This window comes from Balaenoptera physalus (assembly GCF_965194825.1).
Source record: "Balaenoptera physalus genome assembly, chromosome: 20".
In the NCBI taxonomy this organism is placed as follows: Eukaryota; Metazoa; Chordata; class Mammalia; order Artiodactyla; family Balaenopteridae; genus Balaenoptera; species Balaenoptera physalus.
Genome location: NC_138901.1, coordinates 62,738,813 through 62,755,877, shown reverse-complemented (window position 1 = coordinate 62,755,877; position 17,065 = coordinate 62,738,813). Strand labels below are relative to the sequence as shown.

At 43.9% G+C, this 17,065-nt stretch overlaps 1 protein-coding gene across 1 annotated transcript; it reads left to right on the top strand.

The window, feature by feature from the left end:
• The first annotated feature begins 8,017 nt into the window (after window positions 1-8,017).
• Window positions 8,018-9,678, top strand: UBB (ubiquitin B). Its single transcript, XM_082441097.1, has 2 exons — window positions 8,018-8,166; window positions 8,847-9,678. The coding sequence occupies exon 2, from the start codon at window positions 8,853-8,855 to the stop codon at window positions 9,540-9,542; it is 690 nt and encodes a 229-aa protein (XP_082297223.1). The 5' UTR covers window positions 8,018-8,166; window positions 8,847-8,852; the 3' UTR covers window positions 9,543-9,678.
• Window positions 9,679-17,065: the final 7,387 nt, after the last annotated feature.

Here is a 17,065-nt window from a genome sequence, read left to right as displayed (position 1 = left end):
CATCCCACAATCCTATTCCTAGGTATATTTCCTAGAGACATTTTCACACATCCATACAAGAATATACATGAATGCTTTCATTGTTGGTGGGAATGTAAAATGATGCAGCTGCTATGGAAAACAGTATGGTAGTTTCTCAAACAATTAAAAACAGAATTACCATGTGATACAGCAATTGCACTTCTGGGTAGATACCCAAAAGATTTGAAAGCAGGGCCCCTCAAACAGATATTTGTACACCATGTTCATAGCAGCATTATTCACAACAGCCAAAAGATAGAAACAACCCAAGAGTCCATCAACAGATGAATGGATAAACAACATGTGGTACAGGGACTTCCCTGGTGGTCCAGTGGGTAAGACTCCATGCTCGCAGGGGGCCCAGGTTCGATCCCTGTCGGGGAACTAGATCCCACATGCATGCCATAACTAAGAGTTTGCACGCCACAAGTAAAATAAAAAAAAAAAAAAAGAATCCCACACACCACAATGCCTGGCACAGCCTAGATAAATAAATAAATAAATAAATAAATAAATAAATAAATAAATAAATAAATATTTTTTTAATGTGGTACATACATAGAGTGGAATATTATTCAACTTTTAAAAGGAAGGAAATTCTGACATATGCTACAGCATGATGAACCTCGAGGACATTATGCTAAGTGAAATAATCCCGACACAAAAGAACAAATACTGTATGATTCCAGTTATATGCAGTACCTAGAGTAGGCAAATTCATAGGAACAGAAGGTAGAGTGGTGGCTGCCAGGGACCAGGGCCAGGAGGGAATGGGGAGTTATCATTTACGAGGTACAGTTTCAGTTTTGCAAGATGAAAAGAGTTCTGGAGATGGATGGTGGCGATGGCTGCTCAATAATGTGAATGCACTTAATGAACTGTGTACATAAAACGGTTACGATGGAAATTTTATGTGTCTTTTACCACAATTCTTAAAAATAAAATAAATGTAAAATAAAATTTTAAAATGCTTTTAGCAGCTTTGTTTGTAACTGTGAAAACTAGGAATACCCTAATGTTAAACTGTGATATGTTCACATAGCAGAATACTATATAGCAGCTAAAGCAGTTGAACTAGATTTATCAACACAGCTAAATCACAAAAACAATATTTAAAAAGGGAAGTTGTAGAATGATATGTAGAGTATGACATCATTTACATAAAGTCTAAAAACAGGTGTTGCAATCCATTCAGGCTGCTCTAAGAGAATATCACAGACTGGGTGGCTTATATACAACAGAAATGTATCTGTCACAGTTCTGGAGGCTGCGAAGTCCAACATTAAGGTGCTGGCAGATTCAGTGTCTGGTGAAGGCCCACTTCCTGTGTCCTCACATGGGGCAAAGGGGCTCTCTGGGATCTTTTATAAGGGCACTAACCCCGTTTTTGAGGGCTCTGCTCTCATGGCCTAATCACCCCCAAAGGCCCCACTTCCAAATACCATCACATTGGGGATTAGGTTTCAACACATGAATTCTGGGGGGGTCACAGTCAATCTATACCAACATGTAATATTTACGGAAACAAAAATTTATATTATTAGTCTTAAAAGGTTCCTGGGGTTGATAAACATCGAATTCAGCATTGTGTTACATTCAGGAAGAGAAAGAAAGAATTGTTATTGGAAAGGGAATAGTTTAAAAAACAAACAAACAACTAACATAGATCCATACAAGTCCAGCCAACTGAGTTTTGACAAAGGTGCAAAAGTAATTCAATGGAGGAAAGATAGTGTTTCCATGGAGAAACTGGAGGAATTGGACATCCAAAAGTGAAAAAATGAACCTCAACTTAAACCTCAAAATGAATCATAGATTTACATGTAGAAAAAACACAGGAGAATGGGACTTCCCTGGCGGTCCAGTGGTTAGGTCTCCACGCATAGGATCCCGCATGCCATGCCTCTCGGCCCAAACAACAATAACAACAACAAACAAATCTATGCTAAACCGATAGGGAAAATAATTAAAAAAAAAAAAACAAACACAGAAGAAAATCTTTGGGATCTAGGGCTGGGTGAAGAGCTCTTAGACATGACACCAAAAGCACAATCCATTAAAGAAAGAAAAGAAACAATAAATTGGACTTCATCAAAATTTTTAAATTTTGCTCTGTGAAAGATGCTGTTAAGAGGAAAAAACAGAGAACTGGGGAACTGCAGGCCTTAGAAGGTTTACAGAGCAGGTGCAAACAAGGTAGAAAGACAGCTAGACAGGCAAGAGGTTGGGCTCTGAGAGTTGAATACTGGGGTTTAAGAAAGCACAGTTCAGTCAGTTTCCGGTGATGTCAAGGTTCATTGCTTAGGTAAAATGGAGGTGATTGTGGAAGAGATCAGGTAAGCGTGATATAAGATAGGGTGTTGAGACATCTTCAAAATAACAAACTTATATTTCAAAAGACACCATCAAGAAAGTGAAAAGACAGGACTTCCCTAGCGGTCCAGTGGTTAAGAGTCCACACTTCCAATGCAAGGGGCGCGGGTTCGATCCCTGGTTGGGGAACTAAGATTCCACATGCTGTGTGGTGTAGCCAAAAAAAAAAAAAAGTTAAAATACAGCTTATAGAATGGAGGAAAATATCTGTATTTTCTTCTAAGAATTTGTATCTAGAACACATAAAGAACTCTCAAAACTCAACAGTAAAAGGGCAAATCCAATCACAAAATGGGCAAAAGACATGAACAGACATTTCAGCAAAAACGATATCCACATGGCAAATAAGCACATGAAAATATGTTTAACATCATCAATCATTAGGGAAATGCAAATTAAATCTATGATGAAATATCACTACACAAGTATTAGGTAGCTAAAATAAAAAATAGTGACCATACCAAATGCTGTGAGGATGCAAAGAAACTGCGTCTCCCAGACACTGGGGGTGGGAGAGTAAATAATACAGCCCCTCTGGAAAACAGCTTAGCAGTTTCTTAAAAACCTAACCATACACATACCATATAACCCAGCAATTACAGTACTGAGCATTCATCCCAGGGAAATGAAAACATATGTTCACACAAAAATGTACATGAATGATCGTAGAAGCTTGTGTTGAAAAGGAGACAAGAGACTTCCCTGGCGGTCCACTGGTTAAGACTCCACACTTCCACTGCAGCGGGTGTGGGTTCAGTCGCTGGTCAGGGAAGTGAGACCCTGCATGCTGCGCAGTGTGGCCAAAAATAAAAAACAAAAAAATAAAAAATTTAAAAGGAGACAAAATGCCCCAAATGGAGTCACTCGTGTTAGGCCCCAGGGCAGCAAACCAAGACTTAATACCTAACCCAACTGCAGTTCCAAGCTTCCCCAGGAATGTGACCTTTAACCAGACAACCTGGAATGTCCTGGTAGGTAGGCACTAGGAGGTAATCCGTGGGTACACCCCTTCCCTTCACCTTAGGAGGGCGTCCTCGCCTAAAACAAGGTACTCTTTGCTAATTCTTTCCTTTTTTCTGCTTCCTCTCTGGCTTTAAAAACCTCTCCTTAGGACTTCCCTGGTGGTCCAATGGTTAAGACTCCGCACTTCCACTGCAGGGGGTACGGGTCTGATCCCTGGTCGGGGAACTAAGGTCCCGCATGCTGCGAGGAGAGTGGCCAAAAAAATAAAAACCTTTCCTTTTCTGCAGCTCTACAGAGCTCCTTTCTATTGCTAGGTGGGATGCTGCCTGATTCACAAATTGTTGAATAAAGCCATTACTCAGTTGAATTTTTGTTGCTTAAGCCTTGTAATAGCCCAAAATTGGAAGCATCCCAAAAGTCCATCTGTAGGTGAATGATTAAACCAACTTTGGGACACATATACCACAGAATGCTACTCAGCAACAAAAAGGAATGAACTATGAATATATATTCAACAATTTGGATGAATTTTAGACGAAAGTTAATGTCAAAAATTTACACACTGTATGATTCCATTTATGTAACATTCTCAAAATGACAAAATTATCCAGGTGCAGAACGGATTAATGATTGCCTGGGCTTGGGGGGAAGGGGTGGGAGAAGCTTGTGACCAACCATAAAGCGGTATCAAGAGGTTATACTCGTGGTGACGAAAACAGCTCTGTATCTTGACCGTGGTGGGGGTGACATGAATCTACTACCCATGTGATAAAACTGCACACAACTATGCACACACACAAAAGCGCACGTAAAACTGCTGAAGTCTGAATAAAGGTCTGTGCGTTGCACCGGTGTTAATTTCTTGGCTTTGATATTGTACTACAGTTGTGTAAGATGTTACCACTGGGGGAAAATGGGTGAAGGGTACATTGAGACTTCTCTGCTATTTTTGCGACTTCCTGTGAATCTGTAATTATTTTAAAGTAAAAAATAAATCATTAAGGAAATGCAAATCGAAGTCACAAGGAGATATCATCTTACACCCGTGAGGACAGCCACCATTTTTTTTTTGTTTTTTTTTGTTTTTTAAGTAACAAATGTTGTTGAGGAAGTGGAACAATCGTGGCTGTGCCTTTTTGGGGGGGCATGTGGTGCAACCGCTGTGGAAAACAGTATGGAGGCTCCTCGAAAACTTAAAAATTTTGTCACATTAAGATCCAGCAATCCCACTTCCGAGTGTCTGTCCAAAAGAACTGAAAGCAGGGTCTTAAAAAGAGATATCTGCACACACGTGTGCATCGCAGCAGTTCATTATTCATAACAGCCAAGAGGTGAAAGCAATCCAATATATCCATAGACAGATGAATGGATAGACAAAATGTGTTCTATACACGCAATGGAATACTAGTCAGCCTTAAAAAAGAAGGAAATTTTGTCACATGCACGGATGAACCTTGAAGACATTATGTTAAGTGAAATCAGCCAGTCCAAAAATGACTAATACTGGGACTTCCCTGGTGGTGCAGTGGTTAAGAATCCGCCTGCCAGTGCAGGGGACACGGGCTCGAGCCCTGGTCTGGGAAGATTCCACATGCCGCGGAGCAACTGGGCCCGTGAGCCACAACTACTGAGCCTGCGCTCTAGAGCCCACGAGCCACAACTACTGAGCCCACGTGCCACAACTACTGAAGCCCGTGCGCCTAGAGCCCGTGCTCTGCAACAAGAGAAGCCACTGCAATGAGAAGCCCGCGCACCACAACGAAGAGTAGCCCTCGCTTGGCGCAACCAGAGAAAGCAACGAAGACCCAACGTAGCCAAAAATAATAAATAAACTAAATAAATTTATATATTAAAAAAAAAAAGCTGAAGCAAAATAGCAAAATGTTAAGATTTAATAAAGTTGGGTGGTGGTTATATGGTGTTTATTATATTACCTACAACTTTCATATATGTATGTAATATTTCACAGTTAAAACATTTTTGAGTACCTATATTTAAATGGACAGATTTTTGTAATTTTGAGGCCCAGTGTAAAGACAATTTAGAATTTTGCTCTGTGTTCATTTGGGCATTCAATATCAAAGTTTCTAACTCGGTGGTAAGAAATTAGGAATTAGTCTCATAATTCTGTTGAGATAAATTGCCAAACAAGGAAATGACAAATCACAGACTAACTCCATATTTTAAATATCAGCTGATAATGTCAAGAAAACAATTGTGAATTTATAACTGGAAACATAGTTTTCTCACAGATTTTTATTAAAAGACATCTAGCTAAGTAAAACATCACTTTGAATCTCAGAATCAAATCCTCTTCGTTTTTTTCAAAGGAACTGCCTAGGCAAAAACTATTTGCCTATGGATGTTAAATAAGTACTGTCTTTCTGTTTTGTATTTTAAGTGTCTAAGGCTGTCACAGCTGTTTGTTTGGGGTTTTTTTTCCCAGTTGAACAAAAGGGAAACTGCACTTCACCGAACAAACATTTATTGAGCACAATACCAAGTACTGTGCTAGATTTCCAAATTCCTGATTTGGGGGATTTTGCCCGTCTAGTCTTTAATTTGTTTACCAATTACCTTTTACAATTTATCACCAGAAATGATGCTATTATTAAAAGTTTTATTTATAAACATACCATAAAAAATTCATCTTGCTTTTATTATTCAAGGAAGGCACAGGCCTCCTTTCTGAAACCAGTTTGCTGTGTTGAGGTTACCAAATGCCCTTCGGTAAAACATTAAACCAGAAAGGTGTGTAACTAACTTATTTCTGGCAACTGCTAGAATTCCCAGCCAAGTCATCATATCAAACCATGAGATCTCCATTCTAGATCATTCTTACAATTCACATGTATGACTCCGGAGGAACTGCGATTTGGTGAAACAAGTTCAGACTACTCACTGTCAGGTTAACGAAAATGAAAATTTATACTTTGCGCAATAAACATTTTATCAACTACCTCCCAATCCAAATGATCTTAAAGAAACTTTATTTCCATCTCCTATTATTCCTATAAGTAGATCTTACCAAGTTTTAATAAATTCAGAGCTGTCTAGGCGTTAACGCATAAACTTGTCACATTGCAGCTCCACCGACATAGTCTTAATGTTAAGCTTAGAGATGTCATTTAATGACTAACGACCTTTTCTAAGTGATAGCTAGCCAGTTGGTACTCATGTGCACATCTTTACACCACCTCTTAACTTAGGGAGGCTGCTATGACGTGACAAACAGCCGCTCGCATGTTTGTTTACGCCTCCACCTGCATGACTTAGACGCGGGGCTGCGGGGCTCCGGATCCAAACACGCCTGCCTTACGTTCCCTGGGTTATCTCCCTGCGGACGAGCGGCCATACCCCCGGTGCGCGGAAACCAGTCCGAGCTGGTTAGGCCCACCTTTACGGTCGCGTGCACAACCAACACATTGATGGGACACTAAAAATACTAGTTATTTCTCGCACATGGATTCTCTGTCTCTCCAAGTGGGTTTTCGGCTCCCTAATCCACATTCCCTCTCTTTCCCCACCAGAGTCTGGACAAACTGCAAGGAGGGAAAGGGATGTGCAGGCTTGGTCGGTGCCAGATCTAAGCACGGCCGCCGGGTCACCTGGAGGGTGATGGGGCGGGGCCCCCCCCGCGTTGGGGGAGGGGGAGAGCGGGGCCTCCGTGATGTGGAAGAGGGAGGGAGCCTTCGCAGTGTGCGCTGGGGTGGGGATCCTGGGGGGGGGCGTCCTCCGCGATGGGGGGATGGGGAGTGGGGGAGGCCTCGCCGTGGGAGAAGCTGGGGGAGGGGTGCTCCGCGATGAGAGAGCTCAGGCGGAACCTGCGCGGTATGGGGCGGGAGCGGGAAGCTCGGCGGTGGAGGAGGGGTCCTCCTCGGCTGGGGGAGAAACCGGGGCTCAGCAGAGAGTCCACCGACAGAGTCTAGATTTCGTCTCCTCAGAGCACGACCAAAGCACCCTAACTGTAAAGCGTGACTAAAGCTCCGCAACGCTGATCCAGACAAGGACAAAAATAAAAACAGGCCAGTGTGAGGGGGGCTTATGCTTCAGAGCAGACACCGGGAAAAACTACTGCGGGCCCCGCCGCCCAGCGCCTGGGCACCTCCAGACCGGGACCGGCCGGCCTTCTCAGCAAAGTCGCCGCGGAGCCCGCTGTGTCCCAACCAAAGCCCTGAAAACACAACATTTAATGGGTCGGGGCCTTGGAGGAAGGAGCGAAGGTCCCCTCCTCCACCCCCGGCCGGAAGTACGCTTTTCTCCCGAAGGCGCCCCTCTGCCGCGCACGCGCACTCAGTTACTAAGCAACGTCGGCTCCGAACCACTCCAGCCAGAGCCCAGCAACAGCCGAGCCGCCGCGTTCTCCACCAATCAGCGCCGGCCTCGCCTCACACGCCTCACCAATCAGCGCCGGCGCCGCAAGGAAGTTTCCAGAGCTTTCGAGGAAGGCCCCCTTAACTCGAATTCATCCGCCCGATAATTTTCCTACCTTTTCCTAAAGGAGGAGAAGGATCACCTGGAAGAGAGGTGAGCTGATTTGTTAGGATCCTTTGCTCGGCTCTAAGCAATTTAGGGCTCAGTCGAAGGGCCTAACTGCGTCGCGGGAGGTGGGGCCGAGCGAACTACTTTCAGCGGCGCACGGACACGTCGCCTACGTAAGAGTGATAAGTGACGCAACAGACGTTGCATAAATTTCGGCCCCGCCGAGCCGGAGCGTTCAGAGGCGAGTGGCATTGTTGGGTCCTGCTGTGTCGTGGTGGAGGTGACTCGGCGTAGTTGAATTCGCAGCATCTTCGGATTCGCTCACAGGTACTGGCCCACGGCCTACGAGCGCCGGGAGAACTGGAGAGGGGGGGCGTCCGTGAGGGCGAGCGGGCGGGGGCTCGGAGGCCGCGGGGAGGTGTGGGGGAGGGGAGGCGAGGTGAGGTGACGCGGCGCCGGCCTTTCCGGAAGAGCGGGCCTTGTTTACGCGTCGGGAGCGGGGCGGTTGGCGCGCGAGCCCGCAGAGGCCAACGGATAATTAACCGATGGAGATCCCATCGTGTCTGTGGGGGGGGAAAGGTGGAAGAGAGGTAGTCGGCTGGGGCTTCTGGAAACGTTTTAATTTGAATCCCGACGTGGAGAAGGTGTCGCACCGTATCTCCGTCTAACCGGGATTTTTATTTTAATGCCGCCATGATACTAGGCTTGGGGGAAATTGGGGCGGGGTCATCCTAACGAAATATCTGCAGCAGTTAAGGGAGAAAGAGCTGGATGTTAATCTCAGAAAGCACTTTCGATTCTCCATCCCGTTTAGGTTGCCATCTTGACTAAGGAATTTTGTGTTCAGTGACTGACTTAATGGTTAGTCTAGTAATTGGGGGAGGTTTGTGAGAGTCATGAACGCAGTTAAGGCACTTGGGAATAATAAACTGTTCGTTGTAAAGAATTGATTAGCCATGAAAACAGTAAAAAATCCTGAAGTGAAACACCAACATTTTACTTTGTAGGTCAAAATGCAGATCTTCGTGAAGACCCTGACCGGCAAGACCATCACCCTGGAGGTGGAGCCCAGTGACACCATCGAGAACGTGAAGGCCAAGATCCAGGATAAGGAAGGCATCCCCCCTGACCAGCAGAGGCTCATCTTTGCAGGCAAACAGCTGGAAGATGGCCGCACTCTTTCTGATTACAACATCCAGAAGGAGTCGACCCTGCACCTGGTCCTCCGTCTGAGGGGTGGTATGCAGATCTTCGTGAAGACCTTGACCGGCAAGACCATCACCCTGGAGGTGGAGCCCAGTGACACCATCGAGAACGTGAAGGCCAAGATCCAGGATAAGGAAGGCATCCCCCCTGACCAGCAGAGGCTCATCTTTGCAGGCAAACAGCTGGAAGATGGCCGCACTCTTTCTGATTACAACATCCAGAAGGAGTCGACCCTGCACCTGGTTCTCCGTCTGAGGGGTGGTATGCAGATCTTCGTGAAGACCTTGACCGGCAAGACCATCACCCTGGAGGTGGAGCCCAGTGACACCATCGAGAACGTGAAGGCCAAGATCCAGGATAAGGAAGGCATCCCCCCTGACCAGCAGAGGCTCATCTTTGCAGGCAAACAGCTGGAAGATGGCCGCACTCTTTCTGATTACAACATCCAGAAGGAGTCGACCCTGCACCTGGTCCTCCGTCTGAGGGGTGGCTGTTAATTATTCAGTCTTGCATTGATAATGCCCAATGATGGCATCACTCTGCATTCTAGCTATTTGCCCCAGTTTAAGATAGTTTCAGTAATAGCTAAACTTGTTCAAAATGTTAATAAAGGTTTTGTTGCATGGTAGCATATTTGGTGTCTCTTGTCCTGAAATTATGTAGTGATGGTGGGGACTCCTAACTGGTTAAAGTGGTGTTCAAAGAAGGGATTTAACTTGAGGTTGTCATGTGACCAAAATTAAGTCACTTGACTTTGATAAATATTGGGTGTGCCAAGGTGTAGGGACTTTGTCCTTTGTTCAAGATCATTTACAAGTTAGGATTCTGGTGTCATTAAAACCATTTCAAAGTGTAAGAATTTAAAACTATTGAATATGGAGGCATACTGAGAGAAAGCAAACTTGCCTGTGTGCCTCCACCTCAGATGGTGGTCCAGGCTGCTCAACTGTGCTTTCAATCTCGTGATTATTTGTTGACTCTCTCTTGTGCTTTTTTTTCTCTCTAGTGCATTACACTTAAGTGTTCAGCCTTAGATAATGATATAGAACCCTAATTCTACTTTATGTGAACTGAGCCAAGAACCCAGTGGAGCCCGAGTCAACAAAGGTGGAGAGACAACTTGCGTGAAAGAATTCCTGAGTTAAAAGGGTATACTAACCTAAGGCAGCTTGCTGACTTGGGTGTGTTAGGCAGCAAATTAAGGTGGTTCCTAACATAACTGGTTCCTAATGACAGCTTTGCCTCACTGTAAGGGTAAGATTGCTCCAGTAAAGAGATTCTCTAATTCAGGTCGTGGTAAGAATCTTGTCCAAGCCCTACACAAGCAGTTTTTGTGCTGCCACACCAATAAACAGTAGGCAGTATGTTTCCAATACTGATAGAAAACTGAGGGAGTAAGAATCTTTTTGGGCACAAGGTATTCTATTTTTTTACAATACTTTTAAGTTCTGAACCTTTTCCCCTTTCACAGTCAACTCGCTGTAATGTAACTTCAGTGGTCGTTCTCAACTTGGGACAAAACAGTGGTGAGTGGAGGGACGTGCAAGTCGGGGAGGAGTTGGAAGCCCTCCTGGTTATCTCAGTTTTGCACTATGCTAGGGAAGTAGCTCTTCGGGTACTAAAGCTGATGTAACCGCAAGAGCAATGTTAAGGGTAAGAATCAGAGGTGCGTTATAAAAATGTAGAAAGCCAAGCATGTCTAGAAATACACTTTTGGTAACTCCAGGCGTACCTGAGAAGTGCTCGGTGCATAATTCTAGGAACTCTACCTTAGCAGTAGCTTTTCTTAAACTTCTGTCCTAGAAATACTAAATTGGAATACTTGTCCTGGTTTTCTTGGTTAAGTTAGACAAGGTAGCTCTTAATTTTAGACTTAATGCTTCAACTCCTTGGAGTGGTAAAAACTTGGGCCAGAAAGGGGGGAAACTGCTTATATTAAACCATTAAAAGTGGTAATGAAACATCAAGCCTTTAAAAAGCCTTCCTTAGACTTAAGGGAACACATTAGATTCACTGTCAGATTGGAAGGTTATATCCTTCCCAGTCCCAGTGTTTTGACTTGCTCAAGGCCTGGTTTTTGTTACAGGCAAACCAAGGACTGGAATCCAAGTGTCAACTCTGACATAGCTCAGAAAATTCATGAAGTTTTATTAGGTTCCTTGCCCTCAAACTGCTGCTTGCAGGACAGGTGTTTTGCTGAATATTTAATAATTTAGGCCCTTTACTGGTAAAGCTGGGTTTTGAGGATTAAAAGTTCTTTCCTACACTTTACGCTTAATAAACCTGAAAAATCATTTCACCTGAGTAAGTGAAGACTAGTGCTGGTTTGGGCGATAGGACTCCCACAATTGTGTTGGCCTTTCTCCCAAATCACTGACTTGACAGGCTCGCAGGTTTGCAGTCTTGTGACTCCCTTGAGGAAAAAAGGTTTCAGCTGTTGCTCTAATTCTCTCAGGATCTCTTCCTATCTGTAGGGATCCCTTAAGGTATTCATGGATCTCAGCAAACTCACTCTGTACACAACCTGAAATCTGAGCAAGGAGAAGTCTCTAAATGTGTTGGTCTTCAACAACCTGTGCTATCAGTTGGTTTTGGAAGTCGGTTTTTCACTCTTGGCCTCAAACCTTGCTCTACACTGAATAAAACAGACCAATTGTGGTTTGTGGTTCCAGCTGACTCCTGTTGACTGAGGGGTCAGCAATGCAGAAGGGAAATGTGATGAGGAGTGGAACTTTGGGATGACCTAGAAAGGGATGGGAGAGTTGATAGATGATAAAGATTCGTTCATGTATTTCAAGCCAAGAGAGTTCGCAGTCCTATCACCTACTCATCTCAATGTTCCCTGTCCAGTTAGCTTCTCATCCAACTGCCAGGAATATAGTTCTCAAGTCCAGTGTTGGTCCAAATGTTAAAGAGCCCATGGGAAGGGAGATACGTGTATATTCCGTTACAGCCCACGGTGCAAATACTTCACCCGCCCTTCCTTTAAGAGAATGTCTCCCTGGACCTCTCCACCCCTTATAACCTCAGAAACAATAACACAGAGGGATGCTTATGGGACCTTTGTGACTTGTTAGGCTGGTGTCCAAAGTATATGTGGGTCAGCCTTGCAAATTATTTTAAACTTAATCTTGGACCTGTGCTATCTCTGGAAAGCAGATTCGCTGTGTTTATCAGAACTGCTTGTACTGCACATCGTTATGTGCCCTGAGATGCCAGAGTCTGCAGAACAAGCTGCCACTTAACCACCCCCACTTGTAATCTTCACTGTTTCCCTTTTACTTAGGAATTTGATAAAAGATGAGTTTCTGTTAATATATTTCTTGTTACCTTTCCTGAAAGAATGCTCACACCTGTGTGCAAAGATGTGTTAAAAGAATACTTGCTTGGTATACTGAAAGCAGTGGTCCCAGGGGCTGGTCTGTAGCCTGCTGCCACTCCAAGATAAATTTTTGCCAGTTCTCAGTGAAATGAAAAATATGAGAATGGCACAGCGGATTTTACATGAAATTAGGTCTATTCAATTTAAAAGACAATATGCCCTCAGTGTAAAAATGACTAATGTAATGATTCAGAGTGTTGCTCTGGAGGCAGGACTACTTGAGTTCATATGTGCCTGCACCACTTACTGGCTTGTAACCTTGGGCAACTCATTTATCCTGTCAGTACATCAGATTCCTTACCTTTAAAAATGAGGTAGTTATACCTATCAGTAGTTATGAGGATCACATGTGAAGTGCTTAAAACAATGGAAAAACTTGCCTAGTGCTGACAATGCTACTGTAATGACAAAATTGGGAACAAGCTAATCGCCCATCAAAGGGGAGTGGTTAAATGATAATGCAGTAGTTCAACAGAATGAAGGAGAAAGGAACTCACGGAACGCCATTCAAGACAGTGAAAAATGCTAGAGAAAAAGGTGTGCGCATGTGCACAAGCACGCAGATGGGTGGGCCCCTGTTTGTGGCTTCAGGAGAGGAAAGGGGGGATTGTGAAGGGAGATGTATTTCAGCTTCCTTATCGCCACCCCCAGGCTTCCAGGAGGACTGAAGTCACTGACAACACAGCACCAGCAGTGTTCACAACAAGTAGGCCCCTGTCCAAGGGCCAGCAAAGTCATTCCTCCCCTGAAGTCAGGCCGCACTCCCAAACTGCACAGACTAGATTTATTTTGCAAAAGTCTCTGTTTCATTTTCCATGGAAACTACATCTCACGAGACTTACCGAACCTCAACAAGATTACTGAACCTCAACAAGCTTCATTTTATTTTTTTTTAATTTTATTTATTTATTTTTATTTTTGGCTGTGTTGGGTCTTCATTGCTGTGCATGGGCTTTCTCTAGTTGTGGTGAGCGGGGGCTACTCTTCGTTGCGGTGCATGGGCTTCTCACTGAGGTGGCTTCTCTTGTTGTGGCGCATGGGCTCTAGGTGCGCAGGCTTCAGTAGTTGTGGCGCACAGGCTTAGTTACTCTGCAGCATGTGGGATCTTCCCGGACCAGGGCTCGAACCGGTGTGCCCTGCATTGGCAGGCGGATTCTTAACCACTGCGCCACCAGGGAAGCCCATCACAAGCTTCATTTTAGATACACCCTGCTCATTCCTCAAATAATCCGAAGGGGCAAGTCATGGCTCTCTTTCAATCAGGCCCAGCCAACTCCAAATGGAAGCTTTAGATAAATGTTGATTTCTGAGAAAGGCTCTTGCACTTAGTGCAACGATACTAACTGGGAAATAAGTTTTGAGGTTTTCCTTTTTTCATACTTTCTCGATCCCATCACCATCCTTATCTCCCCCTCTTTTTCGTGGTCATCAGAAGCTGAGTGGTGAGGTTCACTCTCCAGCTAGTAGGTCTGTCAATGCCTATGATTTATTCTAGCACCTACTCCTCTGACCATGGAACACCAACTGGGACTCCTCTTAAGGAACACCTTTACCTTCACAAGTTTCTGATATCAGTGTTTCCCAAATTCTGTCCTCCAAACGTTACAACCACTGTGAAAGGATGCTGTGGTCACGTGAGCTCAGGAAGTTGTCTGTTACCTCCCCCTTGGAGACCGTCTTGAAGACTCGAAGAAGTTCTGCCTTAAAGGAACCGGTTTAATGTGGTTCAACCCAGTGTGTTCCAATTTCACTTTTTTTTCTTTTTCCACTTAACTTTTCAATCAGTTAACATCCCTCACACTTTGAGAAACCTTGTTAGAGCCATGACCCCTCCCATCTCCCTACCCGGCACTGCTGATTTTGCTTGGTTTCCTGGCCTCTGCAGGGCAGAAACATTGCTGGCCTCAGGGAGTGTCACGAACTGGGTCTAGATATTCTACTACTAAAACAGAGCAACACAGGGGCTTCCCTGGTGGCGCAGTGGTTAAGAATCCACCTGCCAACGCAGGGGACACGGGTTCGAGCCCTGGTCCGGGAAGATCCCACATGCCGCGGAGCTCCTAAGCCTGTGTGCCACAACTACTGAGCCTGCACTCTGGAGCCCGTGAGCCACAACTACTGAGCCCACGCACCACAACTACTGAAGCCTGTGTGCCACAACTACTGAGCCTGCACTCTGGAGCCCGTGAGCCACAACTACTGAGCCCACGCACCACAACTACTGAAGCCTGCGCGCCTAGAGCCCATGCTCCGCAACAAGAGAAGCCACTGCAGTGAGAAGCCCTCGCACCACAACGAACAGTAGCCAGCCCCCGCTCGCCACAACTAGAGAAAGCCCGCGCGCAGCAACAAAGACCCAACGCAGCCAAAAATAAATAATAAATAAATAAATAAATAAAAATTTTTTAAAAATAGAGCAACACAAATACAAAAGAGAACAATATAAAGGAAAACATTTTTCCAACTCAGGGAAATGGATAAGACTTTTCAGGTTAAATATTTCTTCTGTAAGTTCTTCTTAGTCAGCTGGTACCTGCTATGGCTTGTCTTCATCAGCTGTTAACAGACAAAACAGTAGTAAATTTTGGACATGTGATTTTTTAAAAAATTACCTGATTTTTTTAAAATACAAAAGTGATACAAGCTCTTGATAAAATACATCCAATGATATATAGGAGTATCCAGTAAAAAGTGAAAAATCCTCTCTTACCTCTCTCACGCCCCCCCGAGCAAACCATTGAAAGAGACTATTTTTTCATCCATTTATTCATTGAACAAATATTTATTGTCTACTGTGTTTCCAGCATTGGAAATGTAGAAATGAACAAAACTGACCAAGTCTGCCCTCACGGAACTTACATTAAAGAGGAGAGGAGACAGACAAATAGGTAAATACATCATATTTTAGATAATGGAAAGTGTTATAGTAAAAAAAATAATAATAAAGCAGAATAAAGGGCATTGGGTGATCAGGGAAAGCCCCATAGATAATATGACATTTGAGCAAAGGTCTGGAGGAAAAGAGGGACTTGCCTCATGATATCTGGGGGAAGGGTGTTCCAGGCAAAGGGAACATCATGTGCAAAGGTCCTACGGCAGAAGAAAGCTTAAATTCAAGATCAATATGATGGCCTGTATAGCAGGAACTTAGCAAGGAGAAGAGTGCAATGAAATTATATCAGGGGTGATGGGAACATTACTTATTGGTTCATAAGGACACCATAAGGATACACATTGTAGGTATCCTTCTGGATTTCTATGCCACTACAGACACATTTGTTTACACATGTCCCAATGTATACATTTACTTCAATCTTGCTAATGTCTGCATAATAATTCATAGCAGGTACACCATGTTTTCCTTAAAATAATTTTATTGCTAAACAAGGACCCGGGAATTCACTGGCGGTCCAGTGGTTAGGACTCCACGGTTCCACTGCAGGGGGCAAATGTTCGATCCCTGGTCAGGGAACAAAGACCCCACATGGCGGCATGGCCAAAAAATACACAAAAAAACCAAAAAAACAACAACGACCTACTGTACTAGCACAGGGAACTATATTCTATGTCTTATAGTAACCTATAATGAAAAAGAATCTGAAAAAGAACATATATATTCTGAATCATTTTGCTGTACACCTGAAGCTAACACAACATTGTAAATTAACTATACTTCAATTTTTAAAATGGTTTAAAAAAGGGCTATTAAAAAATAGTTTTATTGCTTTCCTAATTATGAATGTAATACATACTCAATGTAATTAACTTGAGAAATACAGAAAAAGAAAGCACCCATTAAACCTACAATCCAGGGCTTCCCTGGTGGCGCAGTGGTTGAGAGTCTGCCTGCCAATACAGCGCACACGGGTTCGAACCCTGGTCTGGGAGGATCCCACGTGCCGCGGAGCGACTGGGCCCGTGAGCCACAACTACTGAGCCTGCGCGTCTGGAGCCTGTGCTCCGCAACAAGAGAGGCCACAGCAGTGAGAGGCCCACGCACCGCGATGAAGAGTGGCCCCCGCTTGCCACAACTAGAGAAAGCCCTCGCACAGAAACGAAGACCCAACACAGCCAAAAATAAATAAATAAAAAAATTAAAAAAATAAAAAACAAAAAAAACCCTACAATCCAAATATACTCAATTTAGCATACTTCCTATTTTCTCAGTATTTTTTACTTAAATAACAGTGAGTGTGATCCAGTTGTTAAGACTCAATCAATGGATACGTGTGTGTGTGTGTGTGTGTGTGTGTGTGTATAGAATAAAACTTGAAAGTCCTTTTTCAGTGTCCCTCCTCGGAATCTCTCTCCACACTTATCTTTCTCTGTGTCACTTGGTAAAGGTTTGGTGTATTTACCACCAGGTTGTTCTAATGTGTTTACATATGTATGTATTATATAAAAACATACTTTAAAAATTATACATAAAAGGAATTGTACAGAACATACTCATGTAGCTTGAAGCCAGCACATATATATCTCCCTGCTTCTTTCTGAATTGCTACAATATATTTCACAGTACAGATAGACCATATTTTACCCATCTCTTTACTGATGGATATTTGTGGGGTTTTTTCGCTATTAAAACAAACCTGCAGGGGCTTCCCTGGCAGTCCAGTGGTTAGGACTCCGGGCTTC

Coding starts and splice junctions, on each gene's coding strand:
- UBB (XM_082441097.1), top strand. CDS start 8,853: ATGCAGATCTTCGTGAAGACCCTGACCGGCAAGACCATCACCCTGGAG.